Source organism: Rousettus aegyptiacus, unplaced genomic scaffold (genome assembly GCF_014176215.1).
Source record: "Rousettus aegyptiacus isolate mRouAeg1 unplaced genomic scaffold, mRouAeg1.p scaffold_m13_p_4, whole genome shotgun sequence".
Classification (NCBI taxonomy): Eukaryota; Metazoa; Chordata; class Mammalia; order Chiroptera; family Pteropodidae; genus Rousettus; species Rousettus aegyptiacus.
In genome coordinates this window covers 34,384,501-34,409,373 of record NW_023416307.1, presented here as the reverse complement: position 1 = coordinate 34,409,373, position 24,873 = coordinate 34,384,501, and the positions used below count along the sequence as shown (strand labels likewise).

General features: G+C 32.8%; 1 protein-coding gene and 1 pseudogene across 2 annotated transcripts in view; one reads left to right on the top strand and one right to left on the bottom strand.

The window, feature by feature from the left end:
* The window catches only part of NAALADL2 (N-acetylated alpha-linked acidic dipeptidase like 2), a 798,563-nt gene that overhangs the window by 382,631 nt on the left and 391,059 nt on the right, over window positions 1-24,873 (bottom strand). For both annotated transcript variants that reach the window (XM_016156514.2, XM_016156436.2), the window contains exon 5: window positions 21,100-21,250. In XM_016156514.2, coding sequence (XP_016012000.2) covers window positions 21,100-21,250 — 151 coding nt within the window. The remainder of the gene's footprint in view (window positions 1-21,099; window positions 21,251-24,873) is intronic.
* On the top strand, window positions 1,986-2,104 carry LOC118602461 (annotated as a pseudogene).

Sequence of the window (24,873 nt, the reverse complement as noted above, 5' to 3'; positions counted from 1 at the left end):
AGGTGGGGGAAGCAGTGTTCTAATTCATTCAACCTCAATTTTTTCATCTGTGCAATGAAGAAATCCTATATGCCTCAGGACATTTATTGCTTTGAAAGTTATTTGGCATGAGAAAACTAAATGAATAGTAGTTGCTATTTATTATTAACACAATTCTACCACTCAGAGTTTTTCATGCATATTACAGAAAATGTATAGTTAAAATTATAAAGTTGTTGTTCAATCTGGGGCATGTAAAAGAAATACTGTCCTGAATTTTCCTGCTCTAAAAACACACATGTAACTGATTGGTACCAAACTGTATTTGGCTTTTCCATAGGGATTAACATACAAGGCAAGCTTCACTCACCCTGGGTGATTAAACTTCAGGCATGATAAAAAGCTGTATCTAAGTACAATACCAGCAGTGAAGTTTGAATTAAGCACCAAAACAAAACAAAAGGTAAACAAAAGTATATAAAGAGAAATTTGAAGACAGGAAGAAAAATAATGGAAGCTTTTTAGAAAATTGTTGCTATTTTTTTGGCCTCTGCCAATGTGCATAATTTACAGAAGTCAAAATCACTATTACAGTTTGGTTTGAATTTCTATCTTAAGGAATTAAGTATAAAATATCCAGAGTATCTCTCAAAATTTTACTTTATATAAGTAGAACTTTATATTATTTTGGGAGTGGGGTTAGTTTAAACACACACACACATATGTGTATATAAGTGTATACACACACACACATACATATATGTGTGTGTGTGTGTGTGTACTTAAAAGTTATTTGGCATGAGGAAACTGAGAAAATGAATAGTGGTTGCTATTTATTATTAACGCAATTTTATCACTAAGAGTTTTTCATGCATATTACAGGAAATATGTAGTTAAAATTATGAAGCATTGAATTACATGCAACCCAGGATGATATTATAATACATATTTAAAGATAACTCCAGTGTTATCTGGAGGGAGGAGGTAGTACGTACTTTGCCATGGGAAAAACAAAAAAGGATTGCCATTAACTGTACTGAATGCCCCCTGCCTACAGGATAAAGCACTGTCTATAGGATCAAATGTTTGTGGTCTGATCCCACCTATCATTCCATCTTCAACTCTTCAACTCACACAACTCTGTTTCAGTCACACAATCTCAAAGTACCTGTTTCTCTTTGTCTCAATGCTTGTGATTTATTCAGTTCTTTTCCTGGAACGTATCTCATACTTAAACTTTAGATATATTCATTTTCTTTTTTCTCCCTCTGACAATTTTCTTTCCACAAGCATTTTATCCAGAAAATGTTACCTCTTATCTGGCTGGTCATCTCCTACAATCCTTTCAAAATTTAGTTAAACTTTCATATGGAAATGCAAGGTACCCAGAATAGTTGAAATAAGAACAACAAAATTTAAGGACTGATACTTCCTACAAACTACAAAAACTCACTCCAAAATTATAGTTATCAATACAGTGTGGTATTAGCATAAGAACAGACACATAGATCAATATGAATAGAGTTGAGAATACGAAGATAGATTTATACATCTATGCATAACTGGTGCCAAGACACTCTATGAAAAAAGAAAAATCTTTTCAACAAATGGTATTGAAACAACTGAGTATCCACAAGCAAAAGAATAAAGTTGGACCATTGTATCATACCATTTCTAAAACTTAATTCAAAATAAATCAGACCTAAATGCAAAAGCTAAAGCTATAAACTCTTAAAAGAAAATATAGGTGTAAATTTCATGACCTTGGACTAGCCAATAATTTCTTAGATATGGCATCAAAAGCATAAATAACCAAAAAGAATATATATATATATATATATGATTTCTTTCATCAAAATTAAAATCTTTTGTCCATCGAAGGACACTATAAAGACAATTAAAAGACAATCTATAGAATAGGAGAAAATATTTATAAATTAAATACTGATAAAGTACTATACCACTCAACAGTGAAAATATAACCCAATTAAAAAAATAGGCAGAGTGTTTACGGCCATGCCACCCTGAACATGCCTGATCTTGTCTGATCTCGGAAGCTAAGCAGGGACAGGCCTGGTTAGTACTTAGATGGAAGACCACTTAGGAATACCAGGTGCTGTAGGCATTAAAAAATAAAAAAAAATAGGCAGAGGATATACGATAACCACATGAAAAGATGATCACCATCATTATTTATCAGGAGAATGCAAATTAAAACTACAATGAACTACCATTTATAACTACTGGGATGATCATAATTAAAAACAAACAAACAAACAAATAACAAACAAAAACAGAAAAATAACCCATGAAGACAAAGATATAGAAAAATCAGACACCTCATATATTGCTGTTGAGAATTTAAAACAGTGCATCTGCTATAAAACTTCTAAAAGTTAAACATAGTTATGTAAGACCCAGAAATTCCACTCCTGAATATATAACCCAAGAGAATTTAAAGCATATGTTCACCTAAAACTCGTATGTAAATGTTTGTGACATTTTGTGTAACAACCAAAAAGTAAACAACAACAAACCCCTTCAAATGTCCATTAACTGATGAATGAATAAACAATATGTGGTATATCAATACCATAGAAAATTATTCAGCCATGAAAAAGAAATGAAATACCGATATATGCTATGACATGGATAAACTCTAAAGTACCCTAAGTGAAAGAAGCAGTCACAAAAGACCACATATTGTATGATTCCAATATGTGGAATGTTTAGAGTAGGGAAATCCACAGACAGAAAGTAGATTTGTGTTTGCTGGGTGCTGGAAAGGAGGAGAAATAGGGAGTGATTGCCAGTACATTGTTTCATTTTTGGAGTGATAAAAATTTGGGAGGATTATATACTGGTGATTGTTACAAAACTATGTGACTATACACTAAAAATTATTAAATTGTACACTTTAATATGGTAAATTAAATGGTATGTTATATCTCAATAAATTAAAAAAAAACTTAGTTGAAATCACACCTCTGTAACTGATATTTTAGGCTATGGAAGGTACCCATTGTATTATTATACCACCTTATTGTTTTCTGGACTACTGTTAAGTTATTTTGTAACTAGTTCTTATATATCTCTGTCCCTTTTGAATCTTTAGTTTCTTGAATAAGGTGACTTGCTTTGGCCTCCTTGTGCTCCACTTACAGTAGTCACTTGAGAAATGCGTATTCACTGAATAAAGGAGGGTGCCCTTAGAGTGTATAAATATATTTCAAGAATAGGAAGAATCCATGATCACGTGTATTTCCCTTTTACTTCAGAAACCAAAAGGTTGCTGATAACTTACCTTGAATTGTGTGATGGGCTTGGTTTCAAAATTCTAGGACCACCTGAAGAAGCTATGCTGCCACAGAGCTACTCCTAAAACTTTCTGCTGAGAACTACCTTCTCTACATAGAAGAAGGGGACAAAAACTGGTCCAGAGGCCCTAGGTCCCAATAGAAATTTCCCAAGTAAGAGAGGATTGGAAAATACCAGTGTGCATTATCCTAGCCACTAAAGGACAGTAAATATAACACATATTTAGAGAAGCTGTAATAGCTCAGCTATCTCTGGCCTTGCTTGCCATAATGTAAATCACCTGGCCATCCCTGCACTGAAAGGCAGGGCCTAAGAGAGTCATATTTCATTATCATCCTTCCCATTATATTCAAACATGATTTTATAGCAGTCCTAATTATATCACATCTTATGACAGACTACATACTAAATGGCAATATACATTTTTAAATTATATTGATTAAATGGATTCCTATCCTATGTTTTGTTCCTGGCTTAGAGAAGAGAAATTAAAATGACTAGAGGTTTAGCAGTAATTGTGAATATCATATGCTACACACTTGGAATTACCAAAATGTTAAAAATAATTGTCCTTGCAACTTAATTATAGATTGGTAAATATACACTTCAACATGGTAAATTTAATGTGATGTGTTGAAGTTACCTTTCTTTCAGAAAATAATACAACTCTTGAAATAGCATTTCCATATTCAAATTTTAACACATTTTCATATTAGTTTAAAACCTAATAAACTCTGAATAGGGTCTACACCAATACGTAATGGATACCTGAGGAAAGGAATTTTTAATCTGATTTCCATAAGGCCACAAGGGAGTTTATCTAAAGATATTTTTTCTAGGGGCGATCCATGAATCTTTTGAAATTATAGGCAATTTTTTAAAGTATGTTTTTTTGTACAGTTCTTTGGAAGGAAGACACATTTCTCAAAGCCGTCAGTGCCTCAGGTAATGATCACCACTTATTTTTTGTGCCCACCATCATTAATAATAGTCACTGTTTTGTTCAGGAATAGTATGTCCACAGTATCAAGCTGGACACTATAAGGAATTAAAGAAAAATATAAGACATCATTCATAGACTCAGGTATTTAATCGTGCAATTGTGGAGACAAGTCTTCTATGTCTTCATCTTTTTTTATAGAGCAGAGTATTCGTGACCTCCAGCATCCCTACCAGTGCTAAAACTCTAAAATCATAAATCATTATTCACGTAGAGCAGTGAAGTTAAAAAGAAGGACTAGAAATAAACAACACAGGACCTTTGAACCTTTTCACACTGCACTCAGCCAACTGAACGTTACAATTCCAAGAGGAATCATCTGGTCCGACCCCCTCATTTTATACAGGCTTTCTATCTTTTGATTAGTGATTGTAGTCAGTGTGTGGTGTAACTGCCACTATTTCCAGCATGGATTCTGAGATTTACCTTTATCCTCCTGAAGTCTGCTGAAAAAACGGCTTTGAACCACATGCCAACCCAGGGTGCCACAGCAGTTGGTCCCACTCCTCCAGCATTCTACTGCATTGCCAGAGGATGTGTTACAGTTACATTTTCAAACTCCTTTTGCCCTGTTTCTAACTGTGACACTTCAACTATGTATGGTGCCAAAGTGGTTACTTTGCTGCCTTCCCTCCATTTGTGCTGTAACTTGTCTAGCACAGCCAAGGTAATCACTCATCCATTTTCTTGAGTGCGCCTCCCTCTTCACCTCAATTGATTTGACAGTGCCCTAAGGCTCGTCCCCAGAACAGGTGTAGGACCAATCCAAATCTTGTTTAAGGGGAACCCAAGGAAGTCTTACACTTGAAGTTTTGCCTTTAGGGTTGTTAATTTTAAGCTGGTTATTAAGAAACAAAAGACTCAGAAAGAACTTTTGACCTTCCCCCTTTCCTGGCCAAGAGATTCAGATGGAAAGACGTTTTCCAGGAGACAAATTTTGGCTTATTCACCTTCACCTAATTTGAATGAAGTTTGGTAGATAGGAAGGCATTAAGCAGAAGCCTGGTGGCTAGATCACCCCCCCCACCCCCACCGAACCCATGTCTCATAGAAGCACAAGTTTACTTACCACTTACATTTTACCTTTTCTCAACTCCCTACAAGTTGCCTACTTCCTTTAAAATCTCGGATCCCAATCCCCCTTTTTCTCCTTTGTCCAAAATGACATGTATAACCAATTTTACCTCACTGTCTGGAATTTTCATGTTTGCATGAATTCTCGGTGTATATATATTAAACATTAAATTTCTTCCTGTTAATCTAGTCCATGTTATTTGAATTATTAACCCAGCTAGAATAACTTAGAAGGTGGAAAGAAAGGTAATTTTTTTTTAGCCCTCAGCATATATTCCTGTCTACATTTTAATGATGGGGAATTGCCTGGAACCTGAAACTCTTCATACCAATTTCCAAAATTCGGTCGCTGTTATTTTGTTTATTTGTTTGTTTTTGGTTCCTCTGCCTCTCCTAAATTGATGACTTGCCCAGCACCTCTGATGCTAAAAAAATGAAACTCTGTTACACTTTTTATGGAACTGGGTTCTGCTACAGAACATAAATCCTGAGGTTGACCCAAATCCCCTAGCATCTATTATTATTGTCCTTTTCTTGTTTTATCCTACAGCAATTAAATACAAAGTTGTTACCTTTATCAGATATTCAAAGAAGGTGGGATCACAGAGCAAAAAAAAAAAAAAAAACAATTTAAAATTAAATATTAATCATCACTATCCTTAAAAATAGATCATATGTTTTTCATTACGGAGACTTGCTTTCAAGTCATGACCCCAGAGTGAACTGAACACAAACTACTCTAAATCCTATTAAGAACCTTTCCTTCTTTTTTAGCTTCTACCACAGAATCGCACTACTCACATAGCTTTGAGTATCAAAAAACTCATTTATATGCTTTACTAGTAGAGCAATTGTAAATGTCCAGTTTCTTCCATGAAGTACTATGGGTTAATTTGTTAGTCAGAATTCTATACCTTTCTCTCTTCACAGCAGATATCAGGGCTAGGGTGCTTGGTTCTTCCACATTATACAAACCTGTGCAAGTGATAACATTATCAAGTCACGAGCCAAAAATATTAGGTAGAACTGATCAGGAACAGAGACTAATGAACTACCATAAAAATTGTTGCATATAGCGCTTTTATTTTTTTCTTGATAATAATGAAAATAGAGACACGCTGCAATTGTATCTTTTTCTATTGTTGTTTATGATAATAAAATCAAAGAAGCTGTTTTTATAATTTCCTCTTGTATTAGCTTGCTAGAGCTGCTCTAACAAAGTACTGTAGACTGTATGGATAAAACAACAGGAATTTGTTATCTAATAATTCTAGAGACTAGAAGTTTGAGATCAAAGTATCTGAGCTTTGGTTCTCTTTCCTTGATTTATAGGTGGCTATCTTCTTCCTATGTCTTCACATGGTCTTCCCTCTACACATGTCTGTTTCCTAATCTCCTCTTCTTAAAAGAACACAGTCATATTGGATTGGGGTCCAGACCAATGCCCCATTTTAACTTAATTAGCTCTTTAAAAATCCTATCTCCAAATACTGTCTGTGGTACTGGGGGTTAATACTTCAACAAATGAATTTGGAGGGATACAATACAGGCCATAGCACCTCTTGACAGAATATTGCCTGGATTTCGTGCTCAAACCTATTGGGAAACCTTAATTTTACTCTAAATAGATACGTCATATCACCTGAATGTCTATTATTTTTCAGAGTTATTCATATTAACTCCTTTTACTCTCACAAGTGTGCTGGTTGGACTGTGTATCATATAGTTACCCCAAGTCTAAAGAAATTTCCTTGTTTTTTTTTTTTTTCAGTTTTCCTTAGTGTACCAAAAGCTGTCCCAGGAACACCAGATATCACTCTAAGGTGACTGAATAGAAGCTGGTCTGTGCTTACTTAGCTTAATATTCATCATGGATTCCAAAGCTTTCTTGGAATATTGAAGTGCTGAGACTTTCAAAGAGATACCATAGTAACAACTTCTGTGTGTTTGTGGAGCAGAGGAAAATTCAGTGAGATGTATTCTAGCAATAATTGCCTAAAGTACATTATTATTTTAACCTATTGCTTGAAAATGAACATATCTGTATCACCTTAAAAACTGTCACTTTATCGTTTTTTATAGAATAAAGTTGTATTTTCTATCTAGTCACTGACATGGGAAAAGATTACCTGAGAGACTAGTTAGAGAAAACTGTTTAAGAGTTTTTCTTAAGTTTGTGTTTCAAAAAAAAACAGATTTTGAACATGGCTAGCAATGAATTGGAACAGATCATGCTGAGTAAAAGATTACTTGGGATACTCTGATTTTCTAGACTGCAAACTACACCAAAAATTCAATTATAAATCTGATTACAACTTTAATTGTTAAACAATGAACTATATAATTTTTTTTGTTGTTGCTGGGCGTTTTGCTTCCTGCTGACTCATAGGCAGGTGCACCTGCAGGTGTTAACTTTGCCATCATTATGTGACCTAACAGCCCTGCCCCTTCCTACTTTCTGTATTCGTACTTTTTCCATCATATATTAAGCCAAAATATATACAAAAGCTGAAGTAAAACCATGCACTTCTATGTAGGGGCATAAAACTAGGGAAAAGAAAAGGGGCAGGTGCTGTGGGCCAGCAATCCTACGATACGTTTGAATAGTCCTTTCCTTCCAGATGCTCCTCTAAAAATGAATACTATGGTCAAATAAATTTGGGAAATTTCCCAAACTACAGTGCTAATGAACTTTTGAAAAACAGATCACAATAATAATAGGTTTAAATGCTCTATAATAAAATATCTGTTTAGCTTAGTTTAACTCTCCATCTCCTTAACAAATTTACTGAATATACTTTTGTATTATCAAGTCAAAAACTTGAGAAATTCATCAGAAGGTTAGAGAGAAAAGAAGAGAAAGGCTTTTTGGAGTTCCTGTGCCCAGTAGAAAGCCATCAGGGCATTCAATAATAACACAGGATCTATGCATGTAAGTCTCAATCTTTGTGAATATATAGGTGATACCACTTTATGCTAGTCAAGTGTAAAGGAAAGAAAGTTTATTATCTGACATTTCTACTAGACAGAGCTAATTTTACATGAAAAGAATAATAATAATAATAATAATAATAATAATAATAATAATAATAGTAGTAGTAGCAGTAGTAGTAGTAGTAGTAGTAATAAAAACAAAGCCTGGCTTTTGGCTTATTACAAATTAATCTACATTTATATTTCTCAAAAGTCTAACACTGAGATAGTTATCTCTAGAAAAACATAATATTCCAAAGATTTAATTTTTCAATTCTCACTGAAAAATTTAGGAGTGAGTGGCTGTTGATAGGCAAAACAAAAATAGAACACATTTTTTTTTCATCCAGGCTGCATCTCTCAAATGAAATTGTATGAGACTAAAATTTACAATGCCAGCAGCTTGAAGCAAATGCATAACACTTTAAAGTAGCACTACAAGATTTATTTTTACATACTTAAAATTCAAAAACTCTTCAGAGAATACTGGAAATGGAAAATATTTACTTTAGGAGCACTCAACTATGTTTTGGTTCAACACTAAACCATGAAAGAATTCATGAAGCATACCCAACATGTGGTTCTTAGAGCTGCTTTGTAGATAGATTTTAAATAATTCGAGTGGTAAAAAAGACAAACAATCTCTAGTCCTCCAAGATTATATACAGAATTGTCTCAGGGATGATCTAAAACAGTAGATAACGACTAAATTTTGTATAAAATTGCATTGTTTTAGGCATTTACTTTGTAGTACTCATCAAATGTAGAAATCTCCTTAATGATGGAAAAACATTTCAATGGCCACATGTGGCTATTGAACACTTAAAATGTGACTAGTATAACTGAATTTTTGTATTTATTTAATTTTAATTAATTTTATTTAAAATTAAATAGCCACCTAGGGCCAGTGGCTACCATATTTAATAGTGCAGATCTAGCCCTTCTTACAACTGAGAATGAAGTTAAAGCCAAATTTCTGTAGTAAATATAGTGATGTCCTGCCCAGATATTCCATTCTCTCAAAGGAGAACTAAAAAAATAGGTAGTCTATATATTGATTATTTAGCTATTTTTCCATTTGATGTTTAGATTTATTTTATAATGAATTTGAAGTAAAGCTCTAAAGAAACTAAATATATTTACTATAATAAGTTTTACAAAGAAATAATATACAGAAGTCATATATCATCTATATGTGTGTATAAAACTATTGGTAAATTTTTATGTGGATGATTAGCACATTTAGCTATCATTAGATGATCCACTTTAGCATTTTTATAGGTATATAAAGTAAATTAATTATAAGTGAATGATTGCAAAAATGTTTGGGAAATAAATGATTGTTAGTAAAATGCAATATTATATTATTGGCTTTGACTACTTTAGAGGATAAGGAGAGATTATTGGAGGGAACCAGAGACTCCTATGAACAATTTTGTGTCAACAAATTAGAAAATTTAGAATAGATGAATTCCTAGAAATATACAATCTATCAAGATTGAATCATAAACAGTCAATCTGAACTGACAAATTACTAGTAAGTCAATTAAGTCAGTAATCATAAACGTCCCAGAAGAAAAAAAAGTTCAGGATCAGACAGCTTCACTGGTTCATTCTACTAAACATTTTAAAAAGTGATAGCTATTGTCCTACGCTTTCCCCCCTCCAAAAAAGAAAAAAAGAAAAAAAAAAGAGGAGGAAACACTTCCAAACTCATTTTACTAAGTTAATGATACCCTGATACCAAAGTCAGACAAGTACTACATGAGTGCATGCACACGCACACATGCACACATGCATGAACACACACACACATATCACAGGCCAATACCCCTAGTGAACATAAATGTTAAAATCCTCAACAAAACAGTAGCAACCAGAATTTAGAAGTATATTAAAAGGATCCTATACCACGATATAGTGGGATTTACTCTTGAGATGCAAGGAAGGTCACATATATGCAAATCGATGTGATTCAGCACATTAACAGAATAAAATATGAAAATCACATGATCACTTCAATAAATACAGGAGGCTTTTAACAAGATTCAACATCTTTACATGATGAAAACTGAACAAATTGGGTATAGAGGAAACTTATCTCAATATAATATCATAAATAACATAAGAAAACAATCCTATTTGCAATAGTACTAAAAAGAAAAACATATTTAGAAATAAGTTTATCCAGTCATGCAAAATATTTGTACACTGAAAACTATAAGACATTGATTTTAAAAAAATGAAATAGGCACACATCAGTGGGAAAATACCCCATGTTTTTGTATTAATAGAATTATTAAAATATACGTAAAGCCTGAAGTGATCTGTAGATTTAATGCAATCCATATCAAAATTCTAATGACATTTTTCACAGATACAGAAAATATAATCTTTTAATTCATCCACAAATACCCAAAATAGCCAAAGCAACCTTGAGACAGAACAGAGCTGGAGGCATTACATTCCCTGATTTCAAATTATATTATATAGCTATAGTAATCAAAACAGTATAGTATTAGCATAAAAACAGACACACAGATCAATGGAATAGAATGAAGAACCCAGAAATACACACGTGCATATATGTTCAATTAATTTAAGACAAAGGAGCCTAGAATATGCTATGGGAAAAAGATAGTCTCTTCGATAAATGTTTTTTGGAAAAGTGGATATCCACATGCAGAAGAATGAAACTAGACTATCTTATACCATTCACAAAAATCAAGTCAAAATTGATTAAAGACATGAACATAAGACAAGAAACCATACATTTACTAAAAGAAAACATAGGGGGTATGCCCTTTTACATTGGTCTTGGCCAGAACTGTTTCGATTTGACACCAAAAGCAAAGACATAAAAAGCAAACATAAACAAGCTGGACTATGTCAAACCAAAACATCGCTGCACAGCACAGCAAACAGTCAACAAAGTTAAAAGGCAACTTGTACAATGAAAACAATAATAGCAAATCACATATCAGGTATGGGGTTAATATCTAAAATGTGTGAAAAATTCAACAATTCATTAGGAAAAAACGAAATAATGCAATATAAAAATGGGCAAAAGATCTAAATACACATTTTTCCAGAGAAGGCAAATGGCCAATAGATATATGAAAAGGTGTTCAACATCACAATTCACCAGAGAAATGTATATTAAAAACACAATAAAATATTGCCTTACACTTGTTAGAATATCTATTATTAAAAAGTCAATAGCTGGTGAAGATGTAGGAAAAAAGGAATTTTTGTATGCTGTTAGTGAAAATATAAACTGGTACAGCTACTATGGTAAATAGTATGATTCCTCAACAAAATAAAAATAGAACTACCATATGACCCATCACACACACCTCTGTGTATATATATCAAAAAGCAATGAAACCACTATCTTGAAAAATATCTGTACTCCTATGTTCACTGCAGCATTATTCACAAAAGCAAAAGTATAAAAATCACTTTTGTGTTGGTCAACAAATGAATGGATAAAGAAAATGTGGTATACATATACTATGGTTTTATTATTCATCCTAAAAAAATAAGGAAATCCTTTCATTTATGACAACATTAATGAAACTGAAGGGGATATGCTAAGTGAAATAAACCAGAGAAGACAAATATTGGATGGTATCACTTAGATGCGGAACATAAAAAGAAAATAAAACAACAAAACAAAACATACAGAAACCAAGTAGAATGGTGGTTCCCAAGGGCTGGGGCTGGGGAAAACGAAGAGTCTGGCAAAGGAAAATAAATTTCTAATGTAAAAAGAATAAGATTAGAGGATCTAATGTATAACATGGAATATAGTTGACGAAGTCATATTGTACAGTTGAAATTTTCTATGACAGTAGAACTTAATCGGTCTTACCAAAAACAAAACAAAACAAAACAAAAAGTAAACGTGTAGTGATGCAAGTGTTAATTAACTTAATGGTGGGGATCTTTCACAATTTATGCACATATCAAGTCATCATGCTACATACCTTAAATTATATTGCAATTTTATTTTTCAAGTATATTTTAATAAACTTAAAAAACATTTTTTTAAGTTAAAAAATACAAAGAAATTCATGAGAGCCTTAATTACTTTCATCTAATCAGGGAGAATAAGCAACAAACAGAGGATCACGTTTAACAATGATATAGAAAGTTTTCTGTAGCCACTATGCAACTAAGTACTAATTTTCAGAATGTTTGGCATAACATAGGTTATTTTCTTCTACTAAATAAAACATATAAAAAAAATTAAGGCAGAAAATCACATCTCAGTTTCTGAAAGATATCAACAGAGGATTCTTTCGATTTGACTATGATTGATTTAGAAATCAACTTCTTTAAACATTGAAACATAGTATATAAAGCTATGAGAATTCTGAAATTTCTGTGGCAGAATTTGCCAGATACTGAAATTTCATTTTGTATAATAAATAGTTGAGAAATAAAAAGATCACCATTATTTTTGTTTCCTTTATCATTTGATAATGAATGTAAAAATGAACTATATTGACTTTTATATGTTTGTATTTGACATTAGTTCTACTAATGATATTTCCTCTAAGAGAAGTTTGCAGACAGTAAAATACCCTGATACTGTACTTTATAGGTCCTGATCATAGCAGGCAAGAAAGCATGAAAAGTGACTGTGAAAAGTGGGATTAAACGTGTTGATTAGTATGATTTATTATTTCTCAACCTCATCCCTATTCTTTTCTGCTATCTCAGTTGATATTTCTGTTCAGCTATTGCCAGTTCTTGAAAAGGTGGGCTGTACTAATGATTGTAACAATAATTTGAATCTTTCTGTAAGAGAATCAGCTGATTAATTTTATACCGTTTAAAGCTATTAAGGTTAATAAAGATGGAGAAATGATAGGTTTTGAATATATTTCATTAAAATAATCTACATAACTTTCCAATTGAAAAAAATAAGTATTTTGCTCTTGTTTCTCTCACATTTTTTTGGTTAGTTAATTGGTCAATTTATTTTTGTATAATAAGCAGTTTCAATTTTTATAGGTAAGAGTACAAAATATTACTCTGGAAGAGTATTGGCAATTGTGTATGATTCAATCTAAATTTGTTCTGATGTCATATTGAGATAGTCTAAACCTGTAGGCAAGCTTTATACTTTTATCCTTATATTTTACCTTCAACATTACCCTCAAGCGTGTAGTGAATGTAGGAGAAAAACAAATGAAACTAAAGCTAAACTTTGTTCGGCATTAAATGTGAATCACTGATATCATACCAAATGCAACTCTTATTTTCATAAATCTCATTTACCTAAGTTGTATAGTGGATTCAAAACAATATTAGTGAAATCCTCATTAAATTAGAAGTTAGGCAACTTGAAATTTAAATGTGAGCTATATTATTAGTCAAGCCATTTGACGATGGCTCAGTTTCTCTAAAGATCAGTTTCCTAACCTATAAAATGGGATAGCAAAGGCCGTCCTATTGAAAGATCTAATAAGAAAAAGGGGTGTCAAAAAAATGTAAAATAATTCTATTGCTGTTTCAATTAGCTTCTTATAGCTAACAAAAGAAAAGCAAACAATAGTTTTAAGGAGGAGTTGCTTGCCCCTAGGACAGCAAACCAAGACTTAATTGCAGTTTCAGCCCCACCCAGGAATGTGACCTTCAACCAATCAGTCTGGATTTTCTGATCAACATTAGTGAGGTAATCTGCCTAACAAGGACACTGTCTTCCTTTCCCCAAAGAAAGATGACCTTGCCTGAAAGAAACCATTCTTCTCTCTTGTTAATAACTTTCTTGTTCTGCCTATAAAAACCTTCCATTTTGTACTTCTCAGAGCACCTATTTACTAGATGGGATACTGCCAAATTCGTGAATCATTCAATAAAGCCAATTAGATCTTTAACTTTACCTGGTAGAAATTTTGTTCATTAACATTTTATTCATTGTAATGGAAATGTATCTATGAATCATTCTTTTTTTAAGCAGTAGATTTTATCTTCCTCTTAGAATCACCATAGACTACAGTGGGAACTTTGATTCTTAAACACATTGTTAGAGTATATATTTAATTTAAAATAGAGACTTCTTAGTATAATAAGAATATTCTGAGTGACTAATATACTATATGACACAAAAAGAATCTTTCGAATATGTTCTCTTAAAGGATATAATCTTAGATATTTCGACAATTAAATGGAAATTTCCATGTTTAGGACCAAGAAAACTTATATAGCCAAAATTATTTTTCAAAACAAAAGTTTGATTTTTGAAAGGAGCACTATGAGTTTAAATAATCTCTCTTCAATATGTTGTGAATTAAACTTTTTGAAAAAGTTCAAACAGCTTAACCATGAGCGACTCTTTAAATGATTCAAAGAATCAAATTGAACAACATTTTATATAAATCGAAGACTCAAGACCACACAAGAATCACCAGTTGCAGTCAAATAATAAAAATACTGGTACTTTATTTTTCCCCAACCAATTGACAAGGCATTTCATGCTGCAAATATCAAACATGTGCTTTGAAAACATGGCATATATTTATATTTTCTGCCATTCTAGTCGAGGAATAGTTTAAACATTGTTTCAGTTGATTTAGTGCCAACTCAAGTCAGTCTTCCGACATTTGTTCAGGTAACTGGACCAAAAACACCTGGTGAAGACTTTTCACAAATTACAGTGATATTCTTTATTCTTTAAATAGTTTTGTTTGGCAGAGGTGATGTTGAACAGACAGTACGTAAACAACACACAGATCCATTGAATTGGAACACTAGGAATATTAAATAAACTGTGCCGTTTCATACACTTCACTAGAATAAAACCACTGAAACGAATGACCTTCTTCTCCAGAATTTAAAGCAAAGAAAAAGGAAAAACAAAAACCAAAAAAAAAAAAAAAAAAAACAAGCAGAGTTATAGCAAATAGAAAGTACATAAACACAGAGCTTTAAATTAGATGGATTTCAGGAAATAGGGTATAAGAAGAATTAAGTCTAAGTCAAGATAAAAGAAATGTCTTAGGTTTCAGTTAACTAGTCATCAATAGATTAGCCAGGCGGTTATCTAGAGATGGTATTAAAATTAAAATCAGCTCTAGTTTCAGAAGATAAATTATTTAAGGAAGTATATAGAAAGAATTTCTAACTCCTATTTTTATTTCTAGTCTTTCAGATGACAATCTTAATGCTTAGAAATTAGGAGACTTTTCCATTTTCCAACACAGACCAAATGTAATAATTCTTAAAGATATCCGTTTCTCACTTCCCTATTTTTATGCTCACCCCATAGCTTTCTGATTATCTCTTTGTTTTGAACCTTAGCTTATGTAATCAGTTAGTAGTTTCAGGCTGAGCACGTTTTGATTATAACTGATCACCAGTGGTATAATTATGACCAGTTACTATAAATGTCAATTCTTATGCCTCATTTACCTGAGTTTCTAGCTAGCATTATGCTAAGCTTAAATTGTGCTGTGTCTCAGAATTTTAAAATTATTTGATTCCAATATGGAACAAGGCAAATTTCCCCAAGTCAGGGTGGGGAGCTCAAGCCCAGCACTAAGAGAGTCTTTTTTTTTTTTTTTTTTAACACCTACAGCACCCTGCCTTCCTAGGTGCTCTCCCATCCAAGTACTAGCCAGGCCTGACCCTGCTTAGCTTCTGATTCTGATATCAGATGAGCTTGGGTGTGTTCAGGGTGGCAAGGCCTAGACTGAGAGAGATCTTGATTGAGCACAGGAAAGAATCCAAGTACACACACACCAGAGTTAGAGTCAAAAGGAAAGTTTATTAGACAAAGGATAACACTCCATAGACAAAACATGGTCTCCTTTTAGAGACAGTGAGAGAGCCTGAGAGAGATTCACAGTGACAGAGAGAGAGAAAGAAAGAGAGAAAGAGAGAGAGAGAGAGAGAGAGAGAGAGAGAGAGAGAGAGAGAGAGAGAGAGAGAGAGAATGAATGAATGAATGAATGAGAGGAACAGAGAGAAAGACAGGGAGAGGGACCCTGAGAGTTCAGGAAATTCAGTTTGTATATCATTCTTAGTTTCTACAAATTACAGTTTAAAGACTTTGTTTACTCATTTTCATCTGATGGAGCAGGTATGCAGTGTGAAGTAAGCATATGCAGGGGAAAAGACCAGCTGGCAATTCCCAGCCTTTGATCCATAGGTTCCATGGTTTTAGCTAAGGAATGAATGATTGTGTTTATTTTGTATAGGGCATGACTTAAAGACTCTATTTTCCTGTACTGTTTTCCTGTTTTCCCTTCAAAGTATGGGTAAATTGTTTATTAGTAATCTCAGAAAAAATCTTCCTTTGTTCTGTGGGCTTCCTTGTGGTCTGGCTTTAGGGCTGATCAGCACATTGCAGTCTCTAAATATAGCTTGATTAAATGTTTAGTTATCTTGCCTCCTTCCTACATTAATTCCGGGAAATAAAATTTGCTTGGGTCATAATTTGATGCAGTTGAAACTTGTAGCAAGTTGGCAAAAGCACTTACAAAGTTTTTGATTTTTTATACATTTAATCTTGGAAATATTTGATAAATTATCAAAGGAATTGAGAATACACGAGACTTTTGATATCCTAATATTTTAATTGAAATTTTAATTTTTTTAAATCAATGGATTTCTGCTGTTTTGAGTGGCAGAAAAGATGTGAGAAGATTGACAGAAGCATTTTAGGAGAAAAAACATATATTTTATAAACAAACCTGTCAGAGTTGAGTGCTTATATATACTTTTTAAAAAATTAATTTTAATTGGGTTAATTTAAATCAAGGTATAGCTCAAGATCAGAATAATCAGATAAGCAGTAATGTTAACAGAATAAATTATTCATTCAGCAAATATTTACTGAGAGCCCGCTGAGTCCCCAAATTGGGTTGAGGATCCAGAATACATATGTTTCTCAGTCCTGATTGACATGGAGGCAGTAAAACAAAGGCGCCAATACAAGATGCTGAAAGAATAGTAACACGAGGTCACAAAGTTTAGGTCACTAGCCCCAGTGGTCAAATTCAGCTGTGGCAGACAAAGAATAGATTTTTGAAGTTCAGTGGTTCTCAAAATCAGTTGTATCAGAATCCACTGGAGAGTCTGTTGTAACTCAGGATCTTGTCCCCCTTCCCTCAGAGTTTCTATTATATCTGAGGTGGAGCTCAAGATTTTGCTTTTCCCTACTAACATTCTGTGAGATAAATGTGTGTGTGTGTGTGTGTGTGTGTGTGTGTGTGTGTGTGTAATCTCCTTTTTGTTGTGAAAAAATAAGTCTTAGAGAAGATAATTGGTAAGCCAAATGAAACTAAATATTTTCGTTAAAAGAATGAGACATTCTTTTCTGTGTAATACAAGCAAACGTTATTTAAAAACTTTTACCCTTTGCTCTGATTCTATAATAATCAAGAATTGTTTGAACATGCAATGAAGCTTACTGAGCAGAACTACCTTATAGAAAGTTCCTGTGTCTTGTTTGGATAATCTATTTGGACCATGTATTGTGGGAGAGTGCATTAGCTTTCTTGTCTTAAAAAAACACCTACTTGAATCAATACACAAATGGTGCTATACTTCTCAGCAATAAAAGGGAATGAACTACTGAAACATGCAACTGTGAATTAGCATTGCAAGCATTATTCTGATTACAAGAACCTGCACAGAATGATACATATTACATGTTTCTATTTTTTGACATTCTAAATTTTTGTATCATGAGAAAAGTAAGACTGATGGTTAGCTAGGGCTGATGATGGGGAATGACTCTGAAAGGACTCAGACTTTCAAGGTAATGGAAATGTTTTATAGCTAAATAAATATGGAGATTACACAGGTGTATCCTTTTGTCAGTTAAGATGTGTGCATTTCAATACATGTAAATTTTATCTGAAAAACTAGCTAGTGGTGCTATGGGGTATAAGGGGTGTACAGACAAAATATATGGTAGAATGTAAAAAGTTGATGAAGCTGAATAAGGCAATATAGAGTTCATTATACTATTCTTTTACTTTAAATATATTAAACAAACAAAAAGATCTTGTATTTTTGTCACTCTATACTACTTCTTTAGAACTTAATTATCCTTAGATTAGTTAATACGAGTTCTTAAAACTGGAAAAAAGAAGTATGTTTATATTAAATGCTCTAATAATTACTTACCTGACAGTATTGTAGGGTGTTAAGTCAGATACGATTGTTCATTTGGAACAAATTATTATTTGTAGTTTTTATTTACAATTCACAATTTGACTTCTCCTCTCTTCCGCCCAAAACACTTTCCATTATTTTATAAAATGGGAGTAAAACCATAGGACATAGATATTTAAGACAATTTCAGGAAGGAGGGATAAATAAATCTGAAACAGGGGTATAAGTCACTGTAGTTATTGACCTTCTTAGCATCCAGGGGAAAAAGAAAATTACAGTGGGTTTTATTATTTCTTTTTTTGGTGTATTGTATATAGATTCATATGTATAAAAGAGATCCTCCCCCTTCACTCTAACATTATATTTGTAAAAGAATGTTTCATGTGAGTCTTCTGTAAGTACATGAGTAATATAGTAGATAACATCATTTATTGCACTGATATTTTGTCGTTGAATCTAAAAATTCTGACTTATAATTTTGCCTCAAATGGTTAGATGGTCATTTACCTTTGTTTGAGAATGCAGGCAGCAAGTATGACTACTTATACAGTAAAAAACTAACTAACAAACAAAAACCATTCTTTGAAAAGCATTTTAAAAGAATGATAATGGGGAAACATATGATAAAAAGGATGTTTATAGAGTCTCGTAGTAACTCTTCAGAAGATATTCATTAACTTCAAAGAAAAAAGTAGTAACTATATAGTAGAGAAAACTGTCAGACACCACCATAACCACAGGAAGAATGTTAACATCATAAAAAATAAGACATATCTATGATAGGTACATTCTTATATGATGCACACAGAAAAGGGCACAACTCCTGCAGTATCCCTGCCAAAAATGCATAACCCCAATCTAATCATTAGAAAATATTAGGCAAGCTCAACTGAGGTGCATTCTGCCAAATAAACTGTCAGTATTCTTCAAAGGGTCAAGGTAATAAAAGAAAGAATGTTCCATATTGGAAAAGATTAAGGAAACAAGGCAACTAAATGCAGTATAGAATTCTGAATTGGATGTTGTAGCAGAAGGAAAAAAAAGTAGTGATAGAATCCAGGAAATCTGAATGTAGTTGATAATTAGTTAATAACATTGTATCAATGTTAACTGTATGGCTTTGATAACTGTGCTATACTATGTAAATAGTAATAAAAGATGCTGGCATAAATACATAGAGATTCTCTGTTTACTATATTTGTAACTTTTTTGAAAGTAGAAATTATTTGAAATAAAAAATATTCTGAGATTTGCTCAAGACTAGCCAACATTTTACCAGATATGACTGAATTCTTTGCCTGTGAAATGACCTGAGTCAGAAAGTGTTAAGAATAAATGTTGCCAACTAGGCAGCTTACCAATTTAAGCAGAGTATAAAGTATCTGCTTTTTGGCAGCACTGCATCCCATTGATCTGCCATGGAGTTAGCTTCCGCATGCAACCTCTTGAAGCTGAGGCATTACCACCCAAGGAAGTAAACAGAATATTTACAAATAAGAGAGCCGGACTAATATTTTCAGTGATGTTTGGAAATTTTACATGAATATCTCCTAATTTTAATTTCAAAATTGTCATAATGAGACAGTAGACTGTACAAGCTACAGATAAGTGAGGTCTCAAATAAAATTGTTACATGAATTACTAATGGGGAATTTTAGAAAACAAAGCAGTATTCAGTAGAATCTTGTAAAATCATAAATTATAATTCATATTTGACTCGATTTACTTCTTTCTTGCAGAAATTTATTGATTGATTGGTAAAATCCAGAACAGCTGGACTTAAGATAATTAGTAAAGTCTTTTGTGATATTTTGTTGGAAACAAGGAAAATCTTGGCAGAACACATGAATAATTACATAAATTTTACGTTAGTTTAATTACTGACTGAAGTGTCATGGTTAATGGGTTAGTATCACTCTGGAAGAAAGTCCAAAGAGCTTTTTCTTCAGCTAAGTCTATATAAATGTATACTTGTCACTGACGTATTGGACAGAAATTCAATGATGCAGTGAGCACCTGCCAAAATCATGGTTGTCTTCTTTTGGCCATATGACCCCCACTATCGTGAACACGGCTTACTGGAAAAGAGAAGAATGTTTGGGAGCACAGAATGGCCTTTGCAACAAACTACTGAGGTCACTTCTCCTAGGGAGCCAGACAATTAGATCATATTAACTCCATCCTTTCAAGCATCATTTTCTACTACTTTAGTCACCTAACTTGACTGACTACATGTACCTCCAGACTCTGGACTTAAAGTTATTACAGCTGTCCCAAAGCAGCAGACATTTCATGCTTCTAGGTATCTGTACATACCTACATGGAGTGCCCGTCACACATGGTGCTAATTTATGTTATCATTCAATTACTAATAATATGTAAAATTTGTTTTACCTTTGTTCCTGACACTGATATTTATTGAGACAAAAATAAAACTATTATAGACTTTTAAAAAAGTTCTATTCCAACAAATAATTATTCTAAAGTTGGAAGAGATAAAAAAAATTAACTTTTTAAAATTTCTTGACTTTACTACCCCATGATTAATTTAGATATCATGTACTTTTAAATTGCAACCTTATAATGCTTATAAGAATAATAAAGATTAACGATGAACTTACCTACACTTGGATAACCAGGCGTAGAGGGGTCTCCTCCTGGATTCAGTGACACCATGAAAGTATCATAGCTAAGATCTGCAGTCTTTGGTAAATCACAAGGATCAATATATAGAAGAACACCTCCAAATCCAGCCTTTTCCAATAAGGAAAGCTAAAAGAGGAAAACAAACTATTAAACATATAATCACATGCATTAAAACTTCATATGCCATTTCATGAATGTAACTAAGATAACTCATTTTTCGTTTTTTTTTTTAAGCAGACATTTCAGATTTCCCAGTTATCAAGCCAAACCAGAGAGTTATTCTTCCAGCTTCTCTGCCTTTTTCTCTATTTCAACAATATTTAAGGAACATTCCTATAATGTCCACATTTGGTTTCAGTTGTCTGAATCTGGAATTTTTTCCACTCTCTTTTTTAATTGGCGAAATGGATCTGGAGTTCCTAGTTTTGTGAGATTAACAGAGATCTACCAAAGACAACTTTCTCTGGTAATAGGAGAATTGTTCTAATCTTTATATTAAGTCCTTCCCTAGAGCAGAAGTCACCCACAGTATTCTAATTTATTTCATCCAGAGCTCAATCTGTCATACCAGTTGTTATAATGTTGAAATACTTTTACACTGTTTGGCCAACAGCCACTGTCCTGAACCTCATGAGGGCCCCCACTATACTAGTTACTCTGGGCTCTGTCCTGGATGCCCTCCTGGATCTCCCTTATATAATTGAGGGATATATATACATAACGAATAAGGAGCCTCCCTCTGAATAGTGAGTTCCCATTCTGTCTCTGTTTTTAAACATTTCAAAAATATCTCCTGATTCCTTTGTTTGAGAAGTATTTAATACAAAGATTCCTCTTTTCTTTAGTAAATACACACCAGACAACTATGCTTATCAGATAAACTCAATATCACCAATGCTCTCTTTGTTCTAACTTGTTAAATGAATTTTGGGGAGGATAAAAGCTTATTCATCATAGTGTGAATTACCTAATGTGAGAAAATATAATCACATTGCTAATTCTATTAGTTTTCCATGAGAAAGTATAATTAGAAGACATTAGGGAATAATAGAGACTATGACTAAGGGACATATTTCATAGAGGCAGTTGCAGCCCATTCGGTGACTCTAACACCTATATTTAATTTCCCAGTTGCCCTTATGCTGTTTATTGAATTTAACAGTGAATTAAGCAAGGCAGCAGCTTATATACCTAGCTGGACTACCCCATAAATGCAAGTACCATGCTAATCATATCTATCATTGGTACCATGTTCTTAGCAGGCATATGGTAGCTTTCAAGAGTATTAATAAATAAAAGAATGAATGAGAAAGATGCTGGTTTAGTACAGAAACTACTAGTGAAAAGAGATCATTGTGAAAATACTTATGATGCACTTCTATTAGAAAGAATAAAATATGATTGCATATACGACATGATTTTAACTACAGAAAGAAAATAATATATAGAAAAATAAAAATATACTTCATGTAAGTATGCCACATTATGGCATTTTTTTCAACTCCTTTAAAAATGTCTCGTACTTTCCAATTTTTGGTACGATGGATTATTTTTATAATAATAATAATAAAAAAGACTGAACACTGAAAACCTAAGCAAAATATAATTGACTCAATTGTGCCTTCTATAACAAAGCACTCTGATCAGACTTCTGTCATTTTTCCCCATCAGTATTTACAGAAGACAGGGAAAGAATTTAGTGAGAGAGGAAGAATAAGAGAAAGAAAGAGTATGTGAATAAGATAGGCAGATTTAAAACTGACTCTCCAAGAGTTCACACTGAAGTCCTTAGGGAAGTTGTATGATGTTTAAATACTCTTTAAAAAAAATGATCAATGGAATGATTTTGGATGTTCTGTTCACTATAAGAAAATATATCAACAAAACCAAAAAATTCTCTAGAAAATAATTATTTAAATATAAAAATCTACTTTTTTTTTTTTATTACTGAAGTAGTTCATGATAAAGAAAAAGATACAGGCCAAAACAAACAAACAAACAAAATAAAGCCCACCTTATTATCCTATTTATCAAGAGATTGAAATGTTAAACTGTTAAGAGTTTCTGGACCCTCTTTTTTGAGCTTATACATATACATACTTACAAAGACTACATATCAAAAATATTATTTTACAATTTTTTTCATTTAAAAGTACAAACTAAACATCCATCCATGTTTATATGCATGCTTTTATATAATTTTAATAGCTGTATACTGTACACATATGTGAATTATATAAATAACAATATATAGAAAAGCCATCAAATGTTATTTAACCAATTCTTGATTGCTGGTAGTACAAATTGTTTTATTTTTATTATACGGAAGGAAACTTCCTTATAGCTAATTAATTGCACAAATATCTATTTTCATGAAATATATTTCCACAGAATTTGTAGGTTAAAGTATTTTTGTTTTTATGATTTTTGATAAACTATATCAAAATCCCTCCAGAAAAGTTATTATAACAAGTTATAATAGCTTACCAGTCATATGTGTAAGTACTTCTTTCCCTTCATACTTCATATCACCAAGATCAAATACCATATTCTGAGAAATATTCGATAATCTAGTCAAAAATTGTTTAACCAAAATTTTTGTTAATTACAAGTTAAATTTATTTTTGCTTGTGATTTTGCCCACTTGAACGTGTGTGTGTGTGTGTGTGTGTGTGTGTGTGTGTGTGTGTGTGTAATTCTTTAAAAATTACCTGCTTGGGGAAAAAACTATTTTTACAACTTTTGGGTCACTTATCCATTCATAACTATATATGGAGTGTCACTTTGTACAGGTAATATACTGGCATTGGGTTATAGAGATAAGTAGGATGAGGTCCCTGCTCTTAGGAAGTTTAGTTTACCAGTGGATAAATGAAGAGTTTTCACTGAGTGCTAAGTCCAGTTAACAGGCAATGAGGAGTGGCCTGGAGAAGGATTGTGAGTCCAAGTTCAGGTCAGTGGAAAGTGGACAATGGTTCTATAAGGGATGTCTGCCATGGACACAAGACAGGGATGTGATAATTCCCTTTTCTTTTTCTTTTTAATTTGCTAACATTAGTGGCATAGTTAAAATATCTTCAAAAATCTCTTCTAAAAAGATCATTACGATAGCTGGTGTTTATGAAACAGTGATTTGGATTTAACTTGGTCAAAAATAAAATATTAGAGTTGCATATTTTATTTCTTCTGATTATATTTGGTAATATATTGTGATTCCTTTTATTATCAACATATATTATAGTATTTTTCTATACCTCACAGCCTATAGTGAAGCAATGTGGTTTAACAGTGTACTGTCTTTGGCCAGACTTGATTACCTCCCCACAGCCCTGAAGAGATAACATGACATATGATTTGGCCCCCTCCTTCTGTCCTCTACTTGCCATGGCTGGATCTGAGGTGAACACCCCTTCGATGCCCTTAATTCTGATTCTTGGTGCTATCCCTCACTGGCCACTGTAGAGCTCTTAAATAAGTAGTTTAATTAAGTGACTCAATTTCAGAAATTTTCGAATGCTGGATTTCCAATTAAGTTGGCAATAGAAGAAACTGCCTATATAAAATCAAATAAAAAGTGTTTCTTTGAATCGTTAGCATTTCATTATGAATTTGGTGAGATAGGGGTTCCCCAAAACATTCAAAAGATCCACTATTCAATTAAGATTATATTGTTGAAAATGTATTCAAAGGCAAGCCAGTGCAAAAACAATGAAGCCATCTGTCAAGTGGGCTGTCTGCTTTGGCTGGTG